The sequence below is a fragment of the Globicephala melas genome, chromosome 4 (assembly GCF_963455315.2).
Source record: "Globicephala melas chromosome 4, mGloMel1.2, whole genome shotgun sequence".
Classification (NCBI taxonomy): Eukaryota; Metazoa; Chordata; class Mammalia; order Artiodactyla; family Delphinidae; genus Globicephala; species Globicephala melas.
In genome coordinates, this window is record NC_083317.1 from 11,749,285 (window position 1) to 11,773,210 (window position 23,926).

The following is a 23,926-nucleotide window of genomic DNA, read 5'->3' on the forward strand; positions in this document are numbered from 1 at the left end:
TTTTCTATTCTGGGGACTTTTTTTTTTTTTTGGTGGTATGCGGGCCTCTCACTGTTGTGGCCTCTCCCGTTGCGGAGCACAGGCTCCGGACGCGCAGGCTCAGCGGCCATGGCTCACAGGCCCAGCCGCTCCGCGGCATGTGGGATCTTCCCGGACCGGGGCACGAACCCGCGTCCCCTGCATCGGCAGGCGGACTCTTAACCACTGCGCCACCAGGGAAGCCCTATTCTGGGGACTTTTGATGAATCTGCTTTATTTGTCTGCTAGGACATTTGTTGCTGACCGAGGTTTGTGAAGTCAGCCACACCCGTGAGATTATGTAGCTGGTAAGGCCAGCTACCGTTTATTGAGTGACTGCTATGTGCTGGCACTGGGGTGGGCATTTTTCACCAAGTGTCACTAATCCTTACATCCCCAGGTACAGATGAGGAAACTGAGAGGTTACAGGCTAATAAGTGTCCGAGGTAGAATTCAAAGCCCAGGGCCTTCTATTCTCTGAAGCTTCCCAGATGCTGTCGGGCCCCTGCGCCTGGCACAGTCCCTGGCTGACAGCAGGCAGGGACTGAGGAACATCCGCTGAATCAATGAACATTAAAGATGGCACACGAGAGCCTGGTTGAATCTGACAATCACACAGATGTAGTGTCATTAAACGAACGCACACGGATTAAACGGAGAATAAGACTTTAATTGAGCACCAGCATTATATACATAAAATGTGTCCGCATAGAAAAATAAATCCAGTCGAAGTGTCCCTGAGAATCCACAAAGTCTGTGCTCTGTACATGTACAGTGTTTGCTGACGGTTACTTTTGAGTCGAGGCCATTTTTCACATCAGTCTATCGGCACTCTGGTCAGGTTTTACAGCATCTTGGTTTTTATTCCTCATTTTAAATATTTTTGTTTAAAAACTTGTTTTTCGTTTTGTTTGTTGGGCCGTGTGGCTTGTGGGACCTTAGTTCCCCGACCAGGGATTGAACCCAGGCCCCAGCAGTGACAGTATTGAATCCTAACTACTGGACCACCAGGGAATTCCCTGGAACTTTTTTATATTGAGTGAGCACATGAGGCTGAAAATCACACCTTCAGTGGCTATTTTTTCAAATCATTAAGGCCTTTATAAGGTGGCTAGTTCCCAAGATGGAGTATTTGTGCCAAGCTCCTTGGTGGTGTGGACGTTGTCCCAGCGTCTGAGATTCTCAATCCGGGGGTTACTCAGCTGGTCTCAGCCCTTGTTTGTCGGTTGCTCTGATCACCCTCAGAGGCAGGCGTGAGAAGGAGGGGGTCGCTGTGCCCGGCTGAGTGTGTGTCCTCCTTGGAGGTCAGCTCAGAGGACCCCTGCCCAGACAAGGTCCTAAGGCTGCAGCCCGCCCCAAGGTTCGGCTTGTGGCTTTCACACACTTCTGTGATGACGCTCAGTTTGTCAAAAACTTCATTCTCATCAGACAGTGGGAAGGAGAATAAGAGAAGTGTGCTGTGATGAGGGTGGTTCAGAAACTGCAAGAGAAAAAAAAGAGTTACTTATCAAATTTCCCCATTTCTTTTTCTGGGCTCACAGTTCTATACAGAACTCCTGGCTGGAAAACGCTGTTTTAAAAAAATGGGACAATAACAGTACGACACTTCCTCAAAACACTAAAAATAGAATTACCATATGATCCAGCAATTCCACTTCTGGGTATACACCCATAAGAACTGAAAGCAGGGCCTCAGCTCTCTCTCTCTCTCTCTCTCTCTCTCTCTCTCTCTATATATATATATATATATATATATATACCCGTCTTCAGAGCAACATTATTCACAATAGACAAAGATGGAAGCGGTCCAAGGGCCCATCCATGGAGGACTGGATAAACAGAACGTGGTCTAGCCATACAACAGAATATTTTCTGCCTCAAAATGTAATGAAGCTGATACGTTACAACATGGGTGAACCTTACGCTAAGTGAAATATGCCAGACAGAAAAGGACAAATGGTGCGTGATTCCACTTACACGCGGTACCTAGACTAGGCAAATTCACAGACAGAAAGTGATGGTGGTGGCCGGGGCCAGGGGCAGAAGGGAGATGGGGAGGTTTTTCTATCGGATACAGTTTCTGCCTTGAAGATGAAAGGAGTCCTGTGACTGGAAGGTGGTGATGGTTGCACAACAATGTTAATGTACTTAATACCACTGAACTGGACGCTTAAAAGTGGGTAAGGTGGTAAATTTTATGTTATGTGTATTTTACCACAATTTAAAAAATGCGACAGTAAACCCGCATCTCATTTGCTGAGTGATCACAGGTCCCCCTCTGAGAGTTCCTCTTGTAAACCCAGAGGGAGACAGGATGGTCCCAGAGCTGTGGGGCTGATGCCGCCTGGGCATCCGTGCCTCTAGGAAGCTGGGATGCTGTGAGCACGGGGTAGATGTGTCTTGGAATAACAGCTAGTCTCCTGTGCGTCCTCAGGCTGAGCTGGGGGCCCTCTTTGGTGCTCCCCAGCAGCCTGTGTGTCCCTCTGTTTCAGCCAGCTCCGTGGCGTCCGGTGTGGCAGCCACCAGCCACTTGAAACCTGGCCGGTCTGGATCTACGTGTGCTGGAGGTGTAAAACACATACCTGATTTTGAAGACTTCGTATGAAAAAGAGAATGTAAATATTTCAACAATTGAAAAAACTAATTGAGTGCATGCTGAAATGATATTTGGGATATATTGGGTTGCATAAAATGTATTATTAATATTAATTTCCTCTGTTCCTTTTTACTTTAAAAATAACCGTGGCTACTAGCAAATTTAAAATCTATGTGCTTTGTTTCCATCTAGCCCGTTTTACGAACGATGACTCATGGTGTGTCCCTTCCAGCAGACGGGCTAGTTACAGACGGGAACCAGCGTCTAATCGTCCTTGTCACTCCAACACTTCAACCGTGAAGATGCCCATGTACGTTTCCTGAAATATCTGCCAAGTGCACATTCTCCACTTTTCATCCTTGTAGGTTCACCGAGGCTCTTAAATCTTCAGGACGAGGTGCAGAAACGTTCCTTAAAGCGTGGCATTCATTTTTAACTTCTTCCCCTCAGTTGGTTCCACTTTAAGGGATCAGTTAAGCCTTCCAAAAGTAATTTCCATAGCTCAGCCCTGGGAGATGACTTAACCTAAATTCTACCCTCCCCCACCCCCACCAGCCAACCGAAGGGAAAGGCAGGGGTCAGGGATTTCGCCCAGGTCCGTTGTGCAAAGGCGGTAGCTGCGGAGAGGAGGGACCTCCCCAAAGGCTCGGGTCCAGTGGAGCCACGGGAACACACTGGAAGCTACCTTGACTCTCCTGGGAGACAGGAGAGGAGAGGACAAAGCAAGACGCGCTAAATGTCAAGAAAGCGAAGGGCAGGCTGGTGGCAGGCTCAGAGTCTCCGCGGTGGGTAAACCTCCCTATGGCTTTTTCAGCTAAACGTCTCCATCCCCAGCAAATCTCCCTCAACTCAAAATTAGCCTCTGGGCCAGGGTTAATGAATTCTCTGCATTTTGAGTCAAACTGGAGAATTTCATGATCCGAGGACCCTGATCTGCTCGTGGGTTCCTGGTGCTTCCTTCGCCCTCACTCCGCTGGCCCCTCTCCAGCCTCCCCTGTCCACCCACTGGCCCACAGTCAAGCCTGCCAAGTCTTCTAGCCTGGGAGGCCAGAGCTCCTGCCATCTGACCCCTTAATTAAACTCGCCTCTGGCTTCGGTTCGCCTGGTCCCACACTGTCCCATCTGTCCTTTCCTGTCTGATGAGCCCCTCTGATGGTGAAGCCACAAGCAAAAAGCAGGTACACAGTTTGGCTTCCTCTCGGCTCCCCACGTACAGAACACCTCCTACGCTGAGCGAAGGGCCCGCCCGTGTGTCCTTCCTGATGCGAACAGGCTTCTCAGAAGTGCACCTCTAGAAGACGCGCGTCTCATCCTGCTGCTGCCGCAGTCTCGCTGTCACTCTCGTTAGAAGGTTCTGGCCGCTCTGAGTCTCTTGCCTACAGTCACGCGGTCCACGTTCTATCCATGGCAGGAGCTGTGCTGCCCACACTTGTTCACTGGAGCTGAAACAGCTCCCAGCCAAGTCCCTGTCCAGGAACTGCCCTCCGCAGAAGGGAGCTGCCTTGTACGAGTCCTTCCCAGGGGCAGCCCGGACAATGGACTGGCTGGTGTGGGAACAAAGGCCTGACGTCAGTTACCACGACAACACATTAACAGGCCCAGGAAAGCAAGAAGTGGCAAGGCCTCCCTAAGAGACGCACTTCAGAGGGTGGGGGAGTCACCCTGTGAAGAGTCAGGGGCCTGTCACATCAGTTTTAGGGACCCCACGGAATAGGGAATGCCAGGACATCCTCTCCAAAGGAAGGGACCGTTATTGTGTCTTACCCGCCACCCCTGCCAGGGAAGCACGATGCGAGGTGGGCCTCTGGGTTCTGGGGGGGCAGCACATTCCACACCAGGAATATGGCTCCTGGTGTGAGTGATACAGAAGGCTGCCGGCTCTGAGGGGGCCTGGAGCAGGAAAGGGCCCCAAAGAGGGTACGGGCTTTGGAGCAAGCCGTCCTAGCCACACCTCACGCCGGCTGATGCTAGGGTATGGCCTCACCTCCCAGTGACATCTCAGCTGAACCCAGTGAACATGAAGAGGACGTGAGAGCCGGCAGATCCTTGGAGGGTCTGCGGTGGGAAAAGAGGCTGAGTGGAGTTTATGGCAAATCCCAAGAGGAGCGTCACTGTGTGGCCACTACAGTTCTGAGGCCAGGCTGGCCACCTGCAGCCGAGAATTATACGCTGTTTGAAAACAGCTCTGGGAGTATTGGCCATGGGGACTTGGGAGAGACAGAGCCTTGGGCCACAGGACACCAGGTGACCGTGCCACCTAGAAGTGACCCTCACGAGGCCTGTCAGACCCACCAGGTCCTGAGGTGGGGTCAGAGGCCACACGTGCAGGCGGCCCGGCCTCCCCTGCATCTACCCCTGCTGCACCAGTACATCTGCCTCTGTTCACACCATGACCGCGCCGGGGGATGGGTCCTCATGACCAGGAGAAGCGGGAAGAGGTCAAACGTGGCTCACAGGGAGGTCAGCGTGGCACACGGGCACAAACCAAAGATGGCCCACAGCTGCACTGGAGCCCCAACTGGGGGCCCTGATGGCAGTGGGGGGGAAGCTCCCAATAGGCAGAGCTCCGGGCCGTGCATCTGGTCATCCCCTTTGTGTGGAAAGAAAAGTGGTCCAAGATCAGGTACTCATGGAATCCGAGGCAGGGGCCGACGGCGAGGCTGGTGGTCAGGGGCCAGAGGAAGGGAAACTGGAAGGCCAGCACAAGGGAGTCCGGAAAGAGGCGCGTGGATGGACTGTGGGAGCAGCTCCAGGTGGGGAGGTCTCTGGACCACATATGAACTCCGAGACCCAGAGCGGGGCCCTCTGCCAGTGGAGCTCTGTCAGGCCTCAGCAGTGCCAGCCACGGCCCTGCAGGATAGGGACAGCAGATCATTCCCGAAACAGGTGTCAACTCCAGTCAGAGTACACTGGTGCCCCTTCCAGAGTCCATGCCTCAGAATGTGACTTTATTTGGAGATAGGTCTTTACAGAGGTACTCAAGTTAAAGGAGCTCATTAGGGTGGGCCCTGATCTGATCTGAGGAGATTTGGACACAGATGGGAGAACGCCATGTGACGATGAAGGTGAGATGGGGGGACGCTTCTACAAACTAAGGAACCAAAGGTTGCCAGCAGCCACCAGCAGCCTGGGGAACGACCGGGAACGGCTTTTCCCTCACAGCCCTTGAAAGGAACTGACCCTGCTGACACCTGCATCTTGGGCTTCCAGCTTCCAGGAACTTGAGACAATACGTGTCTGCGGTTTAAGCCGCCTAGCGTGTGGTAATTCTGTTATGGTGGCCCGTGCTGACTGACACAGACCTCACATTACATCATGTCAGGCCATGGGACCCCATGACAGCAGAGGAGGCCAGGAGTGCAATACCCTGATGGTATTGCATGAGGGGCCACCCACCCAGCGTCTGCCAGCCTGGAAGGACGACGGCTGGCCCGCTGAAGGTACGGGGGGAGGGGGGGACTGGGAGTGGTACCAGCTTGGAGACGGTGCCCTGTGAGGACCAGCCATCGTCCTCCAGCACTGGGCACGCACTGAGAATCAATGACAGTGTGTGATAGTGTGTCCCCAAGAAGTAGAGTACAGGGGCTCAGGGACCGAGGGGTAGAAGTAGGAGTGGCCCTGCCTGCCATCACTCCCGCTGACCCACTTGGGGAACTGGTATCCACGCAATCTTAGGCTCTGTGAGCTCAGAGCAGGGGTCAGCAAGCTACGGCCCAGGGGCCGAAACCAGGTTTCTTTGTACGGCTCAGGAGTTAGGCATGGTTTTAGAGTTATAAGTGATGCCATGTAAGTGGTTACGTAAGTATCTACATAATATCTCAATCTTGGTCTCAAAGCCTAAAACAGTTACCATCCCAGTGGGGGACATTTCCACCAGGAGACACAGTAGGGATCCCATCGAACTTTAAGTGATAGCTGCCACCTCGTCATGCCAGGATCCTTGTGCCGAGAAACTAGCCAGCAAGGAAAGGAGTTGCCACAAGGGTCATCAGGAGGAGAAAAGGCTGCTGCTACGCGATGGGAGCACCCAGCTGGGTGATGGGGCACCTCATGGTATTGGGACTTCCCCTGCCCAATTCTGATGGCAAGTGGATAAGCACAAGTGCCCAGATTCCTGGGGTCCTGTGACCAGGGGCTCAGTCCTCGCAGAGCGGAGGGTCTGAGTCACCCCGTCAGGTCAGTAGCCTATGTCAGCAGTGGCTGGTCAGGGGAGAGGGGCCTCTAGAAGGAGAGCCGAGCAGCGGGTGTTACTTGTGCCCGTGGGACCAGCTGCAGTGATGGGGCTGGACCCTGTTCCGTTAACCTTCCTCTTGTAACCTTGTAATCTAAGAGATCGACTTAGCTCCTCGAGAAGCTGCGCCCGTGGGTCCCGGTGGTTTATGGGGTGGGCTGGAGTGGACGCTGCAATGCGCCACCCAGATGTCCTTCAGGAAGGAGGAACTTGCTCTCCTGGCTGCTGGGAGTGGGGCTGCCTCCCCACTGAGCGTCTCCCCCAAGGTTCCCGGGGCTGAAGGAGCTGCCACATCTAGTTACACCTCCTTCCTGGGGGCACCCACACCCAGCCCAAGGGTAATGTGGGCCCCGGGCCCTCTAGCCTCAGCCCTGGACATCTCTACCACAGCCCCTTCAGGACTGGCATCGTATCCCTCATCCCATCCTGCTGCCCTCTCTCCCGCAGAGGTGTTACTCGCAAGGCTAGCTCCACTAAGACTTCTGAATGCAAATCTCCATTTTAGAGTCTGTTTCCTGGGGAATGAGACCAAAGACAGGATCATTTGGGGCTGAGCCTGGCACATTTTCATTTCTAAGTGTGAGAGTATAGGCAGGATGATTTCATTTCTTTAGGTCACTTCCGTCCTACAGTCTCTATCCAGGTACATCCTTTCTTCTTCCCAAACCTTTTGAAAATAGCTTTCTTGAAAAAAAAAAAATTGCTTTCCTAAAGTCTCGGACACACATCCCGTAATTTCAGTTGCTCTCAGATGTCCCACAGCTGAAACCGCACTTGCCCCTCCTCCCATCCTCTGCCCATGGCTGTTCGCTGGCACTCAGCCTACAGTTTTCCCTCTCTCATCTTTTCTGCTCCGAGCTCTGCTTTATCTCTTCCTGTCCCAGGACCATCACCTTTGCTCCCTGATGACTTGGGGCTCGGGGAAGGGAAGGTCGGAGAAGGAACAACGTCCAGGTTGGAGGACGGGATTCGGAAAACAAACCTTTACCCCCTCCTGTAGGGCTGTTCCATGAGCTCAGACTTCCCTGGAGTGGCACCAGGGATGGGACCAGCGTGCAAGGTGCGTGTCATTCTCCAGGAAACCACGCTGTGCTGAGTTAGGCGGCCCTGACTTAGAAGGACAACTTCTGGTCAGCGTTTCCGAATCCACACCTGGCTCCATCCTGCTACCTACCTCTTTCAGGTGCTGTGGAAGAGAATTCCTCGGGGGGATGGCATGCTTGGCCTTCTTGTAAACGCACCGCAGCAAGACGAAGCAGCCAGTGAGCGTCAGGAGGGCGGTGCACACCGAGGCTCCCAGGACAACGGCCACGATCCAGGTGGGGGCGATTTCTGCAGGGACAAGGGGCTGGGTCATGTTCTTGTCAGGCACAGATTGGCTGACAGTGACCGAAACACTATTTTCACCATCACAATCCAATGGTAACCCCTGACCGTTGGGGGGACCCACACGTTTGTCTCGGAAGGCGTGAGGAGGAAACCCAGCAGCTGTTCGAGGACCCAGAGGTTTTCAAGTCTCACCCTTTCCTGTCTTCCTCCAAGCTGGGTTTCTGGCATGATTGCTGGTACACACACAAAAGCAGCGGCCGCAAGAACTCTGACCCACTTTACCTACTCACAGGGTAGCAATCAGCTCCCTGGTGGGGATAAAGCTCTTCTGCCTTGAAGCAGAAAACACGACTCCCTGGGCCCCAGAGCCCCGGTGAAACACACGCGCTACAGCGTTCTGAACTGAGAACTGCACAGATGACCCCACCTGATCCCCTGCACTCAGAGACCTCCCCCAACAGTGTGGTCGCCAGCAGCCCAAGGCTGAGCTCTGGGACCACCCAGCACCCCCTTGAGCTCCTCTCTGGAAAAACTCAAGGCTACCAAAGGAATTCACCTTTGTTCTGCCAACTCTTGACCTTCCTTTCTTAGTGCATTTTCACAAAAAGCTCGGGACTGTAAATCTTTTCTCTGTCCCTTTGGGACCTACATGTATCTCCTACAACCAAGGAGCGTCTTTCTCAAGGACCTGAAAGCCATTTCTTTGAAATGTCGTCATCGGGAAGGAGCGTGCCCCCGTCTAAGAGTTCCAGTGGGACCTACCCTGGCATGGGTGGTGACACTATGATGAACCCCTGGGGGACAGTGCCTGGGTCTCCTTGGGTCTCCAACCCAGACATTTGAGCATCTTAGACAAGGACATTCCACAGGCACACCTGGTTGATGGTGACAAAATTCAAAGGATGCTTTTGTGACTCACCAAGAGGGGGAAATGGGGAAGGAGAGCAGACACTGTTTTACACAGGCTGTGAATTGTGGGAGAATCTAGTGATCAACACCCTCTATATAAGGCTCTCTAACTTGTTTCAGTCTGTCTGATCATGCTGTCAGGTGGACTCCCTTTCTGTTTCACAGGGAAATCGTGCCTTTGCTTACCTATGGGATTAATCTGTAGGCAGTGGGCTTAGATATTACTTCCTTCCTGTCATTTACTAGCTGAGCAACTTTTGGCAAGTTACTTCACCTCTCTGGACCTTCATCTTCTGTCTCTGAAAGGGGAGAAGAGCCTTTCAATGCTCTCATTGAAAACTTGTGAGGTTTAAATGAGAGAACTATGTTTAAAAAAACCTAAAATGATGTTTGACAAAAGCAGATTTTCAGTGGGCTATACTTTTCCTTTCCTTTTTTTAAAAAAATTATTTATTTATTTATTTTTGGCTGCGTTGGGTCTTCGTTGCTGCACGCGGGTTTTCTCTAGTTGCGATGAGCGGGGGCTACTCTTCCTTGCGGTGTGCAGGCTTCTCATTGCGGTGGTTTCTCTTGCTGCGGAGCACGGGCTCTAGGCACTCGGGCTTCAGTAGTTGTGGCACGTGGGTTCAGTAGTTGTGGCACGCGGGCTCTAGAGCACAGGCTCAGTAGTTGTGGCACATGGGCTTAGTTGCTCCGTGGCATGTGATCTTCCCGGACCAGGGACCGAACCCATGTCCCCTGCATTGGCAGGCGGATTCTTAACCACTGAGCCACCAGGGAAGCCCTACTTTTCCTTTTCTTTTAAAAAATGTTTGGGGGCTTCCCTGGTGGCGCAGTGGTTGAGAGTCTGCCTGCCGATGCAGGGGACACAGGTTCGTGCCCTGGTCCGGGAGGATCCCACATACCGCAGAGTGGCTGGGCCTGTGAGCCATGGCCACTGGGCCTGTGCGTCCGGAGCCTGTGCTCCGCAACGGGAGAGGCCACAACAGTGAGAGGCCCGCGTACCGAAAAGAAAAAAAAAAAGTTTGGATTTTGTCAGTTAATAGGTGATCACTTAAGAGTCACGAAATATTTGAAATAGTTCTCTTTTAGGTCAAAGTGTGTGCCTCATGCCATGTTCCATGCCATAAACCTTAAGGAATATTTAAATGCATGATTTTAATAATGTCCTTATTAATAACGGCAATGACATCGAACCCACATTGCGGGCTCACTCTGTGCCTGGCGCTGTCCTGGGTGACACCCTTTGATTCCCCTCATTTTGCAGATGAGGCGGCCAAGGCACCAGGCAGTTCAGGATGCGCCCCACACCACTCATTACGTTGGAGTTCACAGCAGGGAAGGACGGGACACAGGACAACCGGGCATGTACTCGGGCCTGGGGAAAGCAGTTGGCAGGTGTTTAGAGGAAAGAGGGATGATTCCAAGGTCAGGGATGCTAGGGATTCAAGCTGGGTGAGGATCCCCAAAGCACAGAATTCTGATTCAAGCACAAATGATTCATGAAAGGAATAAAAAGATAAGCTCTTGTTATTTAACGGTGCTGTTGAGAGGCTTAGCCATGGCAGGAGGAACACAGGCAGGTCGACTCAGCCTCAGATAGAGGCGTGGCACTGGACAGGGAACTACAGAAAAAGAAAGGAGACTGACAGAGAATTCCCTCCAGAGAGACAGCAAGACTTTCCATCTTCTATATGGCTCTGCATTCCTGAGAAAATGTGCTTAATATGATTGGAGAACAGCTTCGGATGGCACTGAAAAGATCACGTTCCTGGGTGAGGTGAAAGATTCCTAGATTCAGGCAAGTAATTCATGCATTTACAAAACGAAGGAAAAAAACCCAACAACAAGATTCAGGAAACTCCAGGCTGGAAAGCTGGATGTGATGTCCAGAAAAAAATACAGACATTCTGGAATGGATGGTTAAGTGGCTAATTACAAATACTTAAGAAAGATAAGGACAATCACAAAAAATAATAACATGAGGCCACCGAGAAGAAATTGGCTCAAAGCGGCTGCCTTTCCTGTTTTGGATAGGGTTACTTGTTGGTAAATTACGGCACATTATGGGCTGGTTTTTCCCAAGCTGTTTTCCTTGGAATGCTTATCCTCAAAAAAGATGTTGAAAGATCAAATATGCTAAAAATGCTAATATATAGGGTGACTTTTCTGAGAGAGAAATGCGGCGTACCATCATTTCCAAGCACATCCGACTACCGGGCTCTTGTTTTGAGAAATATCCCATAACCACTCATGGGACACGGTTGTGACACTGCTGCACTTGGCACTGGGTGTCAATTTCAGGTCGTATTTGCCAAAGTCTTACATGGTGACTTTGTGGACAGTAAAACCAAACAGCTTACATAATAGTCCACTAGATTCAGATGGACTGGTGACCAGTAAGCAACTAGTTAGGCGGTCTAGAGGGAGGTATATCCTAGACACACCAACAGTTTAAACAACGAACTGGTAAGGATCCTGAACCTCCTACCAGCAAATCAGTTGACGAGACGAAGCAAAACAGGGAGAGAAATATGTTCAATGACAAAAACCAACATTCACGAAGAACCTGATAAGCTGAAATGATGAATCACTGTGACGGCAGCACTGCAGTTGCCTCAGAATGGCAGTGACACAGAAGATGAACAGTTTTACTCTCTCTCTGGAGGGAATTCTTCATTACGCTCCTTTGTATTTCTGTAGCCCCCAGATCAGCACCTTGCTTCCAGCAGGGCCTCCGTAAATGAAAATGGTCAGGAGCAGACCTGCGTGTATGCATCCTTTTGTGGTCTGAGCCGGCGGAACCTCTGGACATCTTTAAGTGACAAAAAGGCCCCAAAGGGCCTGACGTTTGTACACAGACATCTAGGCCACAAGTTTTTATCATTCTGTACGCCAATGCAATGCATCCGTACAAAATTACTCAGTGTCTAGGCCAACTGGTACCCTCCCCCTCCCTCTTTTCCTCCTTCCCTTCCTCCTTCCCCATGTTTTTTTCTTTAAGAAACACCAAGCGTGGAGGCACTCTGCTAGACACTGTGGTACACATCATATGTGGGGGACTGTGTTGAGGTCCTGAATTCACGAGGAACCCTAAAACCAGCTTGCTGAGGACAGTGAAGGGGTTTCCAAACTCTTCCCATCACGTGCCTGAAGGAACTGGAGATGCGCAGCCTCGCAAGGAAAGGCTTCTGGCCGGGGGGTGTCAGGGCTCGACCTTGGCTGGGTGGGCTTGGGAGGACTGAGACTTGCTTCAGGGGGCCCAAGAGGACAGAACGAGCACACTGGAGGCGGACGCGTGGAGGGAGACCTCAGCTCCACGGACGGAAGGATCTCCCATCCATCCCTTTGGTCTAGGAGTGAACGAGCTGCCTCAGAAGGTGGGGTCTCCTTCCCAGCATGAGGCGGTCAGTCACGGCTGAACTGGGTGGGAGTTTGAGCTGGATGACGATCTCTAAGGAGCCTTCTGGCCCTCACACTCCTGGGGAGTCTCTAAAGTTACTTAAGATGCTCAGAGGAGGGACTTCCCTGGAGGTCCAGGGGTTAGGACTCCGTGCTTCCACATTAGGGGGCGTGGGTTTGATCCCTGGTCGGGGGGCTAATATCCCACAAGCTGCATGATGCCCTCCCTTCAGGAAAAAGATGCTCAGAGGAGACAGAACTGTAGACGGTGCATCTCGAGACTCACCGTCAGCGGTTGTTTGCTCACAGACAGGCTCACTCCACTCCCCGGTTTTGTTCCGATCAGGAAGAAACCCTCGAACTTGAACACAGTAAGTTGTCTGTGACTCAAGATTTTGGAGGACCTTGAAGTCATACTGACCAGTAACTGGAAACTAGTAACAGAGACAAAAATAAGAACATGCCTCAGCAGTGAAGGGACGTCATCTATTCTCCCCCGCCTCCCCGCCCCACTTACTCGTTATAATCTCTCCTTCAGGCTCAAAATAGGAGGATGAAGGAAGCAGGCGCTCCTCCTGGGTCGTCTCAGGGGCCCCGGAGACCATTCTGAGGTCGGGGTGGGCAGGGCAAGGACTGACCACGGTCCTGCCAAACCACCTCATGCCCTGAATTCTCCGGTTTAAATGACAAACAAGCCATCCCACTTCCTTTTTTAAAAAAAATAAACCAGTTGTATGGGTTGAATTTCGCCCCTCCCAAATTCGATGTTGAAGTCCTAACCCCTAGTACCTTCAAAAGTGACTTGGTTGGATAGAGGGTCTTTGTGGATGTAATCAACATAAATGAGGTCATTAGCGTGGGCCCCAATCCAATACGACTGGTGTCCTTATAAGGAGAAAATTTAGACACAGACGTGCACACAGAATGCCACGTAAGGATGAGGCAGGGATTGGGGTGATGCCTCTATATACTAAGGACCCAAAGATCGCCAGCACCCACCAGAAGCTGGGCGAGAGGCCTGGAACAGATCCTTCCTCATGGTCCTTAGAAGGAACCAATCCTGCTGACACTTTGATCTTGGACTTCCAGCCTCTAGAACCTTGAGACAATACATTTCTGTTGTTTCATCCACCCAGTTTACAGTACTTTGTTAAAGCAGCCCTGGCAAATGAACACACCAGTCATCTACAGTAAGACTCAGTGTGATTTTCTGGTGTGTGAACACACCAGTCATCTACAGTAAGACTCAGTGTGATTTTCTAAGTCCAGAGCATGTTCCTGACAAGGCTGCCTGGGGGTCTCCTCTGAATCACTTCTCCATTCACGAACCTGAGCTGCCCGCCCCCAAGCGGCTCGACTCCCCTCGAGGGCACACCCCTCAGCCTAACTCTGGTGGGGGCGTCCCAGACTCATCTTAGTTTAATTTAAATATATCATAATTGATGATGTATTTCTGAATTTGAGAAACCAAAATAGTTTACAGTAAAATCAAGGGAATTCAAAGAGTACATACTGCCTGTATTTCCAGCATGGTTACAATTTCCTCACAGAAGGGCCTTATGAAAAATCTGTTACGTGAATAGGAGCTGCAATAGAAAGTGAGCACAGACTCTGTTTTTACTTTAGTAATTGGTTACTTTTCTTTGGGGGCTGGGCCTGCTGACAGCTTGATTCCTTTATTGTATAAGAAGCTAAGCTCACTGAAGGTGAGAATTGGATTTTACCAATTGAAAACATGAAGAGTACAGTATAACTTCTAATCATTAAAAGCAGAAATAAAAACAAAAAACCCCTGGCTTTCATTTCCAGGAACCCAATATTTCTAAAACCTTACAATGCATTTTTTTCAAGGCTAAACTCAGAGGTTGACATGTCAGAAGCATACATGGAAGAGGGTGGCACGGATGTGAGGGCTTTTCTAGCCTTTTTTCGCTTCTGGACAACTTCTGATTTTTTCTCACTTTCTCCCATCAGGAAGAAAGAATTTCTAAAAGCTTTTAATGCTCTTAGCTCGGCGACCTAATATGGCACTCTCTCAGAGACACCTGCATTCTAAAAGGGAACCATTTAATCTTATTTCTTTCGGGCTGCTGTAACAATACCAATGACTGGGTGGTTTATCAACATTTACTTCCCACAGTTTTGGAGGCTGGGAAGTCCAAGGTCAAGGCACTGGCAGATCTGGTGTCTGAGGAAGGCCTGCTTCCTGGTCCATAGCTGGGTCTTCTCAGGAGTCCTCACATGGTGGAAGGGGCAAGGGAGCTCTCTGGGGCCTCCTTTATAAGGGCACTAATCCCATTCACGAGGGCTCCACCTTTATGACCTAATCACCTCTCAAAGGCTCCACTTCCTACTACCATCACATTGGGGATTAGGTTTCAAAGTATGAATTTGCAGGGGAGTGTGGGTGGGGTGGGGAAAGGGGGAAGGGAACACAAACGCTGAGTCTACAGCACGTATAAACTGGTAAAGGTGACCCTGCAGGCACAGTGAGGGAGGCACTGGGGAGCAGGCAGCCTTTCCAACACTCCGTGTGTCACACCAAAGTCTTCCACACTGCAGGCAGAGTGAAGGCACAAATATGTAACCATATGCCTGTCCTGAGGGCATATTCTAGGTAAGAAGCTAAAGAGATAAACTGGGTTTTGAATTTCATGCCTGGGGCAGGAGGCACTCAGGCCTGGTAACTGTGGAATCTGATCCTTAATCACAGTAGGCTGCAACCTCCAGGAGTTACCTTCGTACCCCAGACTTTGGCAGGGACACTTGCATTTGATAAGTGACCATAAAACTTTCTGTGTTGCTTCCTAGGCACACAAATCCTGGGGCCTTGACTATAAGCAAAATCATCTATTCTGTGAAGAAGGCAGATCCCCTGCGTCAGTTAACGAAGCATTTTTAAAAACTGAAGTATAGTTGATATACAATATCTTATTGGTTTCAGGTGTGCAACATAGTGATCTGACATTTATATACGTTGCGAATTGATCACAACAGAGCATTTTTGGGGGAGGGAGATTAACTTGAGATTTTTGGGGGGCTACATAGTATGTAGATATAAATTTAATTACATCATTCTTCAGACAATATGCATGGGTGACCCTTTCTTCCCAAACGCTTGAGAATCAGTGATAAAATCAACATTTAATGCAGAGGAGATAACATACGCATAACTTAACTTACATAAAATATACGTAAGTTAGTTTAGGACCACAGATGGCATTCAGCTCAGAAGCACTAAGTGTAAGAGTTGAACAAAGATGAATGAAAATAGTCTTGACACGTCTACACAAGGGCACGGGAACCTCACGTATTGACCATACCCATTGTTCAGGTAATGGGACAAGCTTACTTTTTTCATTATGTCATTAAATTCCTCAACAATCCTATAAAGTAGGTTATTATCCCCACTTTATTAACGAAGTGGATTATATGCTCATTTTGCAGACCTGAGAAGCTGAGGTCAAGAATGTGACTAGAGTCACACAATGGCAGGGGCAACGTTCCAACAGGATCTTTCCACTCCCAGCCCATGTTGTGAAAGGCACTGTCCCTGGAAGAGGAGGAAAGCAATGGGGAAAAGTGGGGTCAGTCCAGTAAAATGTGACACCCACCATTCATCCAGGGCGGGGGCTGCCCTGGACACGGACTTGATTATTCTGTGGTGTACTGGGGCCTCATGCCATGCAACAGTAGACATTCACTGATCACCTGACTCCGCTGACTCCAAGTTCCACCAGCCAACAGCTGAGTCAGCTCTGCCTTCTTAGGCAACTTCCCTTTGGGGAGAGAAAGGCCTGAGCTCCTGCACCAGCACCCAGGAAGTCTGCTCTGTGCATTGCCCTTGTGGAATGGGAAGCATGACCTGACATACCGGCCATCCCCCACAATGGGAAGCTTCTGGAGCTCAAAGGACCAGGCCTGAGATCCTCTGGACCAGTGGTCCCCAACCTTTTTGGTACCAGGCACCGGTTTCGTGGAAGACAATTTTTCCAAGGACCAGGGGCAGGGGGGTGGTTTCGGGATGATTTATTTATTGTGCAGTTTATTTATTTATTTATTTATTGTGCAGTTCATTTCTATTATTGTGCAATTTATTTCTATTATTATTACATCAGCTCCACCTCAGATCATCAGGCATTAGATCCTGGGGCTGGTCCCCAACAGACCCCTGCTCTGGACCATAAGGTGCTGCCACCTGGCAAAGCCTCCCTCCGACCAACATTGAGCAAAGGAGAGGGAGCTTACATCTGCAATGCATGTGATTCGCCGTGCTTACCTTTTCGTCTGAGCCATTTTTCCAATATTGCACATGGTAAGTCCATGAGTTATAAATATTCCTCATGGTCCATGTTTCAGGTTCATTCTTAATTTTCGGGGCTAAGAAACGCATATGTAAAGAATTAGCAAGTGCTTCTACTTGGATTCTGGGAGGTCCGATAATGGCTAAGTATGAGAACAAAGCAAAATGACAATCAAAATTCACATGTTAAAAACATCAACATTTACTTTTCGTAACTGGGCAGACCAACTGGGCTACTGAAGTACTCTGCCCTGTGATACACTGCTGAGGTGATGCTGACAGATGTGGCTAAGGAGGATTCTTGGATTTTGTTTCTTAAAAAAAAAAAAATCTATTAATCTTTGCCTTCATTAATCAGGTTTAGTCCATTTATGTTTACTGTGATTTGATATATTTGGAATTATTCCAACTACATTACTTTGTGTTTTCTGTAAAGAGTCCCATTTTTTATTTTTTAATTCCTCTCCTCTTTTTTTCTTTCTGTTGGGTTGAATCTTCTTTATTTCCATTGTTGGGTTGGAAGCAACAGATGGTATTTCTATTTTTAGTGTTGAACCTATATAATTAAACCACTTTCCAGCAAATACATTTTCCAACAAAGTCTGAAACTAGATCTTCCCAGACCAGGGCTTGAACCCATGTCCCCTGCATTGGCAGGCGGATTCTTAACCACTGCGCCACCAGGGAAGTCCTGGGCAATCCTTCTAATGCATTTCTCGATCTGCTCTTTGGAGGGCTGCACTTGAGTTCTGTTCATGAGATTCTTCTCCTCCTTATTCTCTCAATTGCTATCTGGTGGTTTAATTAGTTTTCAATTCCTGATGTTCTAATGATGTTCATTTTATGACCTCTGGTGGGTCCCCATGACCTTCCGGCTCTAACCTGGGAATACTTTTTTCAATGCCGACCAGCCAGCCTGACCCAACCCATCTGCCATCAGCTGTATCCGTCCCTCTGTCCTTCATCCCGGGCCAGCTGGTCTTTCTGTCTCTACACCCGCCTAAAATCAGTCTTTATTTTTCTGCTGATTGCATCACATTTCTTTAAGTCATGATTCCAAACTGACTTCCTCCTCCAAAATTCAACACACAAATCCTTCTAGTTTTTCTCATTAACAGCGCTGGCTCCAACTCGTTTTTACCCTCGAGGCATTAAAGTCATCAAATTTATATTTAATTATCTTATTGCTTTATGCCTATCCTGTCCTATCTCTCCCACAAACTTCTTTAAGGCCACAGCCCTTTTTATTACATTCCCTAAGCCCCTTGTGCAAGGCCATCCACTTGGTGGGCACTCAAAGAACTCTTGCTGACGGGCCAACCAAGGGGGAAATGAAATCAAGGCAAGATGATGACATAACAACAAAATCAAAACCAAGATGGCTTACTGTCATCCACAGGACAGAAGGTGATGTTTATCCAGTCTGAATGCTCGTCTTCAAATTGAGCCCTGACCCTCAAGGTGTGGTCACCGTACTTGGAAAGACTTGAGAAATCACATTCCGTCAAGACAGTACTTGTGCATATATCTTGGAATTTCCTGTAACTACAAAATCAGAAGAAATCATGAGAGTTCTACCCTCAGTCGCTCTGAGGCTGACTGATGCTTTATTCTTCTGCTACCAAAGGATAATGGAGGATAACGTGAGGAGAATAAAGCAAATTCTTTACTGTCAATTTCAAAGAATACTATGTATCGTTCACACGAGCATTTTCCAAACTGTGCTCCATGGAACCTTAATGATCCTTTAGGTATCATAAGACATTTCAAAAACAGTCCATCCCACAGTCAAACAATTTGGGGCAAAAACTGGGTGAGACATGAACAGGTGTCTGTCTTCACAACAGAACTGCTCAGAGACTTTCATATCCTAGTAAAATGTGTCTTTCCAAAAAGGGGTTGAGTATTCAACATATTTGACCAAGAAAGCTGCCTTCTTTAACTATGTATTTCTGAAACTTGTGGGGCATGGTTTGTGAAATGTTGATATTCACAGATTAGCCAAAATAAGTGTATCATAATGATTTCAAATAATGTCTTGTAAGTGACTATTGTTCAGTTACGCTGGAAAAATTATAAAATTCGTTGACCTCAGATCTCCAGCCCTGGCACCAACCCCTGAAGGGAGGGTGGCAGAAACATGAAGTGGAAGGAAAGGAATGTTTGAGAATACCTACCAGGTACGTGTAACTTAACCTCACAACAGCCAAAGGAGCTATAATTAGCTCCGCCTGAGGTAAGGAAATCCAGGCTCTGGTCTTGCAAAAAGTATGAATCTTGTCTGACTGGCACCTTCCTGTCTTTGTGCCAAAACCAATCTGGCTACTCTAAGAGGTAATAATGAAGATGACGGTGATAACAATAATAACAGCCAACACTTGTCAAGCACGTAGGTGTCAGGTGGGGCACTGATTTTGCAGTATTATCTCATTGAATTTTCACAACCCCAGGAGGGCGGAAGTGACATCACTCCTATTTTATAGGTGAGGCCCAGGTGTAGAGAGCCTAAGACGCTCCCCCATGGGGCTTGGGTCTGCTTGACTTCAGAGCCCATTGCCTCAGGCACCACTCCACAGTCCACGGCACTCTTAGGAGGCAGAGATAATTGGGCTTATGCTATTTCACTGTCTGCTTTTTTCACTTAATAGACCACAAACATTTCTCTAATCAATCAAGTCTCCGTGGCTGCCTAACATCCCATCGTTGGGGAAATCCAAGGGTCATTTCATGAAGGGGGTTTTCTCACATGCGGCCATTTCTTTCCATGCATTTAAACTAATGCATGAATTGGGTGGAACACAGGAGTATTGCAAGAGTTGTTCTGCAATAACTTCCGTTTCACTAGGTCATTTTTATTGCACCTACAGATATTTTTCTTCCCATTAAGTAGCTAATAGGATCTATTCCCCATATTTACATCTAATTGTTTTAGATGTTTCCATATTCAAATCACCAAGCCATCCTCTGAAGTTCCCTCCACCACCGGCCAGCCCTACCCAATGTACACATACAACAAGAATTTGTACTGTGCAACTGCTCAGGTTAAATTCTAATCAAACCTTTTCCAGAGCCACAGAAGGGTAATCAGATTTTTCAGGATCAAATTTCTTCCACACCCAGCACGTCTTTTGTTTTCCCCAGCACAGGCCATGCTTGGTCTGCAAGTCTATGCTGAGGAGACCTGGAACCCAGGTATCCATTCTTGGTTATTGGGAGCTCTCATCTAAAAGACAAACACCTAAAACCAAACGCCTCTACTCCAATGGCAAAGAAGCAAAGAACAGAACAACAAGAAATTAGCCACAGGGGAGAGGGACAGACAGAGAGGGAAGCTCATTTTCCACAGTGAAATCCCTAGAGCTATCAAGACAGAGTGGAGAAAACACAGACGAAATTATAAAACCAGTCAGTGCTAGAAAATACACCGCAGGAGAAAAATAAATCTCAGAATGATGCTTATTAATTAAGTCCTTGGGGAAACTGACAAAACTGGAATATGGCCTTAAAGGACTGTATCATTGGTGAAGCTACCAAATCTTGATAACTGTACCACAGCGATGTGAAAGGTTATCCTTGCTCTCATGAAGTACACAATGAAATATCAAGGGGCAAAAGCAAGAAAATGTGGCGAACCTTAAAAATTGGTGAATATAGGCTCTTTGAAAGTTCTTTGTATTATACTTGAAATTTTGAAATGTTTTGTTACCTGGGAATTATTTCGAACTAAAAAGTTTAAAAAAAATGTAAACGAGGATTATCTTATTCATCTTTCTCCTTCTTCTCTGACTTAGCAGGCCTTGGATATGTTTGTAAAATAAAGGCCAGGGGGGAGGAGTGTGGGATCCACGGCATCTGAGACCCCCAATTCCTCCCTCCTCACTGAAGGAGCTGTCTGCCTTTGACGAAGTTTCTGAGTCACACGGGAAGCAGGTGTGCGGCTCACTGGCCTTTGGCTTCCTGTTGCTGTCTGCACCTGGCACAAAGGTGCGTTATCTGCACTCCAGCCTGTGGTGTACAGTGGCAGGCTGCCAAGGGAGGGCTGGCGACAGGCTGGGCAGGTCCTGGGAGGTCAGAACACCACTGAGGCAACCGTGGTTGGTGATACCCTTCCTTCACAAGCGTCTGCCCAGCAGCTGTCTTACATTCAATTTCAGAGTAACTGAGTGCTCTCTATGCAAATGACCTGCACCTCCCCAGTACTGGGTGTGCAGTTTATAACCTACTGGAGGGGGTCGGCGGTAAGCGAGCCAGGGGCTTCCTGCCTGCTTTGAATACCTCAGTTTTCTTGGATGGCTTCCACTGTTGACTTCTAGCAATACTACTCTAATAACTGGAAGATGGTCCCCACTGGCATTTGTCTCTTAGAAAACATTCATAGTGACAAGCCCGATATGTTCACATTGCGGTAGGCTGCCACTGTGGCCGATGACACTCGCCATCTCCATGATAAAATGTCTGTCACACCATGAACCATCACAAGAAAAAGGAAAAAGGAGTTTACTTGTCTGTTTTCAGAGAACAGCGCTTTCACAAGAATTTCTGGGACAGAAAGAAGAAGGCCAGGAGAGAGGCTCCCCCTGGGCTGTCAAGGTCACTGGGGTGACAGCAGTCAGACTCTCTCCTTGGTCTGGCCCAGTGACCAGCCCAGCCAAAGCCACCATCCTCTGACAAGAGCACCCCAGACTTACCTTTGGTACTGAGCTGTGAAAGTCAGGTTCCCCTTGGGAAAAGCAGGCGACTCCCACTGTAGAATGTTCCTGAAATTAACTGAATTCATTCTGACATTTTCAGGAGGTGGCACCATTCCTAATGCTGTAAAAATAAAGGGGAAAAAGTTGGCAACTCTCTTCCTCTAAAAGGCTGTCCAAGAAAATAACCATATCCCATACTCAGGTCTTCCCTATGGCTCCAAGTCTTCACATGCGCATGTGGGTGAAGGAGAGACATGCTTCAGCTGTGCTTCATTGTATCTGAAGAGAAGAAATTGCTAAGGGGAGGAGGATAGTAAGAGTGACGTGGGGATGGCTGAGGGTGACCTGGATTTGGGTGGTGGTAGAAAGGTGTGAAGGGGTGGGTAGATGGATTTTAGGTATATTTCCAGAGGTTTAAAATCTAGGTTTCCTAATACATTTGGTGTGAAGAAGTAGATGTTAATATCCACTCCTGGCTTAAGTACCTGATGGCCTGACTGGAGCTGGGGACAGGGAAATCAGGAGTCCCAGTTGAGAATTTGCATTAGGTTTGAGATGTGAAGGATACGTAAGTCGGTATATCAGAGACAGCTGGATGAATGAGCCTGGGGCACAGAATATAGATCTGGGCTAGAGACAGAAATAGTTGTTAAACTTTTTAATAGAAAACGCCAAACATACACAAAAGTACAGAGAAGAGTATATTAAACCGCCACCGGCCCATCACCCAACTAATGCCAACAGATATAAATTTGAGAGTCGTGAGCCCATAGCTGGTATTTAATGCTAGAGTTCTGCTGATACCCCCCAAAAGGGATACTGTAGGGGAAGGAGAGAAGAGGACTCGGGCATGAACTTGGCTGTATGGAGATCTGGTAGAGGGGGAGGATCCCAAATAGAAACAGGCTGGTTGGTAGGAGGGAAACCGGAGAGCAAGGTACCCTGGAAGGCCAGGGATGAGTTCATCAGAAAGGAAGGAGGGATCCATAGTGCTGTTTGAACCTCGGCTAGCAATTTAGAGCGGGACAGGAAGGGTTTCACTGGATTTAGAACTCAGAAACAATAGAGCTGCAGAGTTGAGGGGCAGAATTCAGATCTTGGGGTGCTGGGGACTTAGTGGGAGGCCCTGACGGCCCGCCCAGGCACTTAGTCACTTTGAGTGCGCCTCTGGGGTCCGCTCAGGGGTCGTCTTTGGGGCCATCGCTGCCCGACGTCGTAGCCGAGCCTCCTGGTTCCCGAGCACACCTCGGGTCGGGACGCAGCGCCAAGGCGGGGCCGGGTCTCCGCGCAGGTAGCCCGGCTTGGGAAGCGCGCTGGGCGCGCGATTGAGCCGACACTCCGGAGAATGCCCGGCGTCCCCTCCCCGCAGACCCCTCACCTGACACCAGGAGGCAGCCGCCCAGCCAGCTCCGGAGGCTCTGCGCCATGGTCGCGCATGGAGCCCGGGAGGGCGCTCGGGGGGGCCGCGGGCAGCCACCGGGCACCGGGGTACGCGCCCCTACGCCCGCTTCCGCTCCAGCGTAGGGAGCCTCGCTACCCCCGCCCCGAGGCTGCTTCCGGGAACCGGCGGGGCGGGGCGACATGAAGCCCCGCCCCTGCCTCGGACCCCGCCCCCGCGCGCCAGTCTCTAGAGACCGCTGTCACCCGATTGGCAGATTGGCAGGGGCAGGTGCAGAGGTGGAAGGGCACTATCCTCCTCCAGGTGAGTGGAAAACGGATTGTAAAACAGATTGCAAAACTGTGCGTGCCATGTCCCTATTACCTTAAATGCATGCTTTGAAAGGAGTCGCAAGTTAAATAAATACACTCCAACGCCAACCCAGAGGTGATATCTGGATGGTGGTGGTTTACACCATGCAGTATTCCCCAAGTTTTCTCCAGAGAACAGGCACGGCCTCTGTAACCCCTCTCCCCGCAAATAAACTGATTTTAAAGCACTCCATTAGCAAATCCAGTTTGAGAGGGTCTTCTTTACCGTAACTCCCCCCTCCCCCCAGGGATAAGCAACAACACAAAGCCAAGTCATTTCTTTGTCAATAATCGTTTCTCTCACAACACTGCTGAGAAAGGCCTAATTTCCTCTTTTTCAGCTCTGCAGTGGTGAGGTTGGAAAACCCAGAGCAGGGTAAGTACCAGGGGGTGTAAGACACTGCCTGACGTCTGTCGCTAAAACACCTCACATGAACTTGAACGCAGGGAGGGAGAATGTGCCTTTGGCCCCCATAGGCCACTGCACAGAGTTGGAGGGAGTTTTGTGCAACCTAGAGATGCCAGCAGAACCACACATCCGCTGCATATATATCCTGTCTAATAAGAAACAACTCTGAAGACATTCCCAAATTTATATTAAAAAGCGTGTTTTCTTTTTTACCAACCTCCAACCATTGTACAAAATTAAATCTTAAAATATGACACAGAGATTCTGTCCCTCTCCCTTATGCAAATGT

General features: G+C 49.2%; 1 protein-coding gene across 1 annotated transcript; it reads right to left on the minus strand.

The window, feature by feature from the left end:
- Positions 1-484: 484 nt before the first annotated feature.
- On the minus strand, positions 485-23,062 carry IL10RB (interleukin 10 receptor subunit beta). The gene is made up of 7 exons (XM_030880785.3): positions 22,858-23,062; positions 21,477-21,600; positions 18,176-18,333; positions 16,765-16,931; positions 12,772-12,919; positions 8,020-8,177; positions 485-1,498 (listed from the first exon to the last, which is right to left on the minus strand). The coding sequence occupies exons 1-7, from the start codon at positions 23,060-23,062 to the stop codon at positions 1,217-1,219; spliced, it is 1,242 nt and encodes a 413-aa protein (XP_030736645.2). The 3' UTR covers positions 485-1,216.
- Positions 23,063-23,926: the final 864 nt, after the last annotated feature.

Excerpts from the sequence above, each read along its gene's own strand:
- IL10RB (XM_030880785.3), bottom strand. The coding sequence starts at position 23,062 with ATGTCGCCCCGCCCCGCCGGTTCCCGGAAGCAGCCTCGGGGCGGGGGT. Across the intron at positions 8,178-12,771 it reads TGAGCAAACAACCGCTGACG|AAATCGCCCCCACCTGGATC; the intron begins GTGAGTCTCGAG and ends TTGTCCCTGCAG. Across the intron at positions 1,499-8,019 it reads TTCCACAGCACCTGAAAGAG|TTTCTGAACCACCCTCATCA; the intron begins GTAGGTAGCAGG and ends TTTCTCTTGCAG.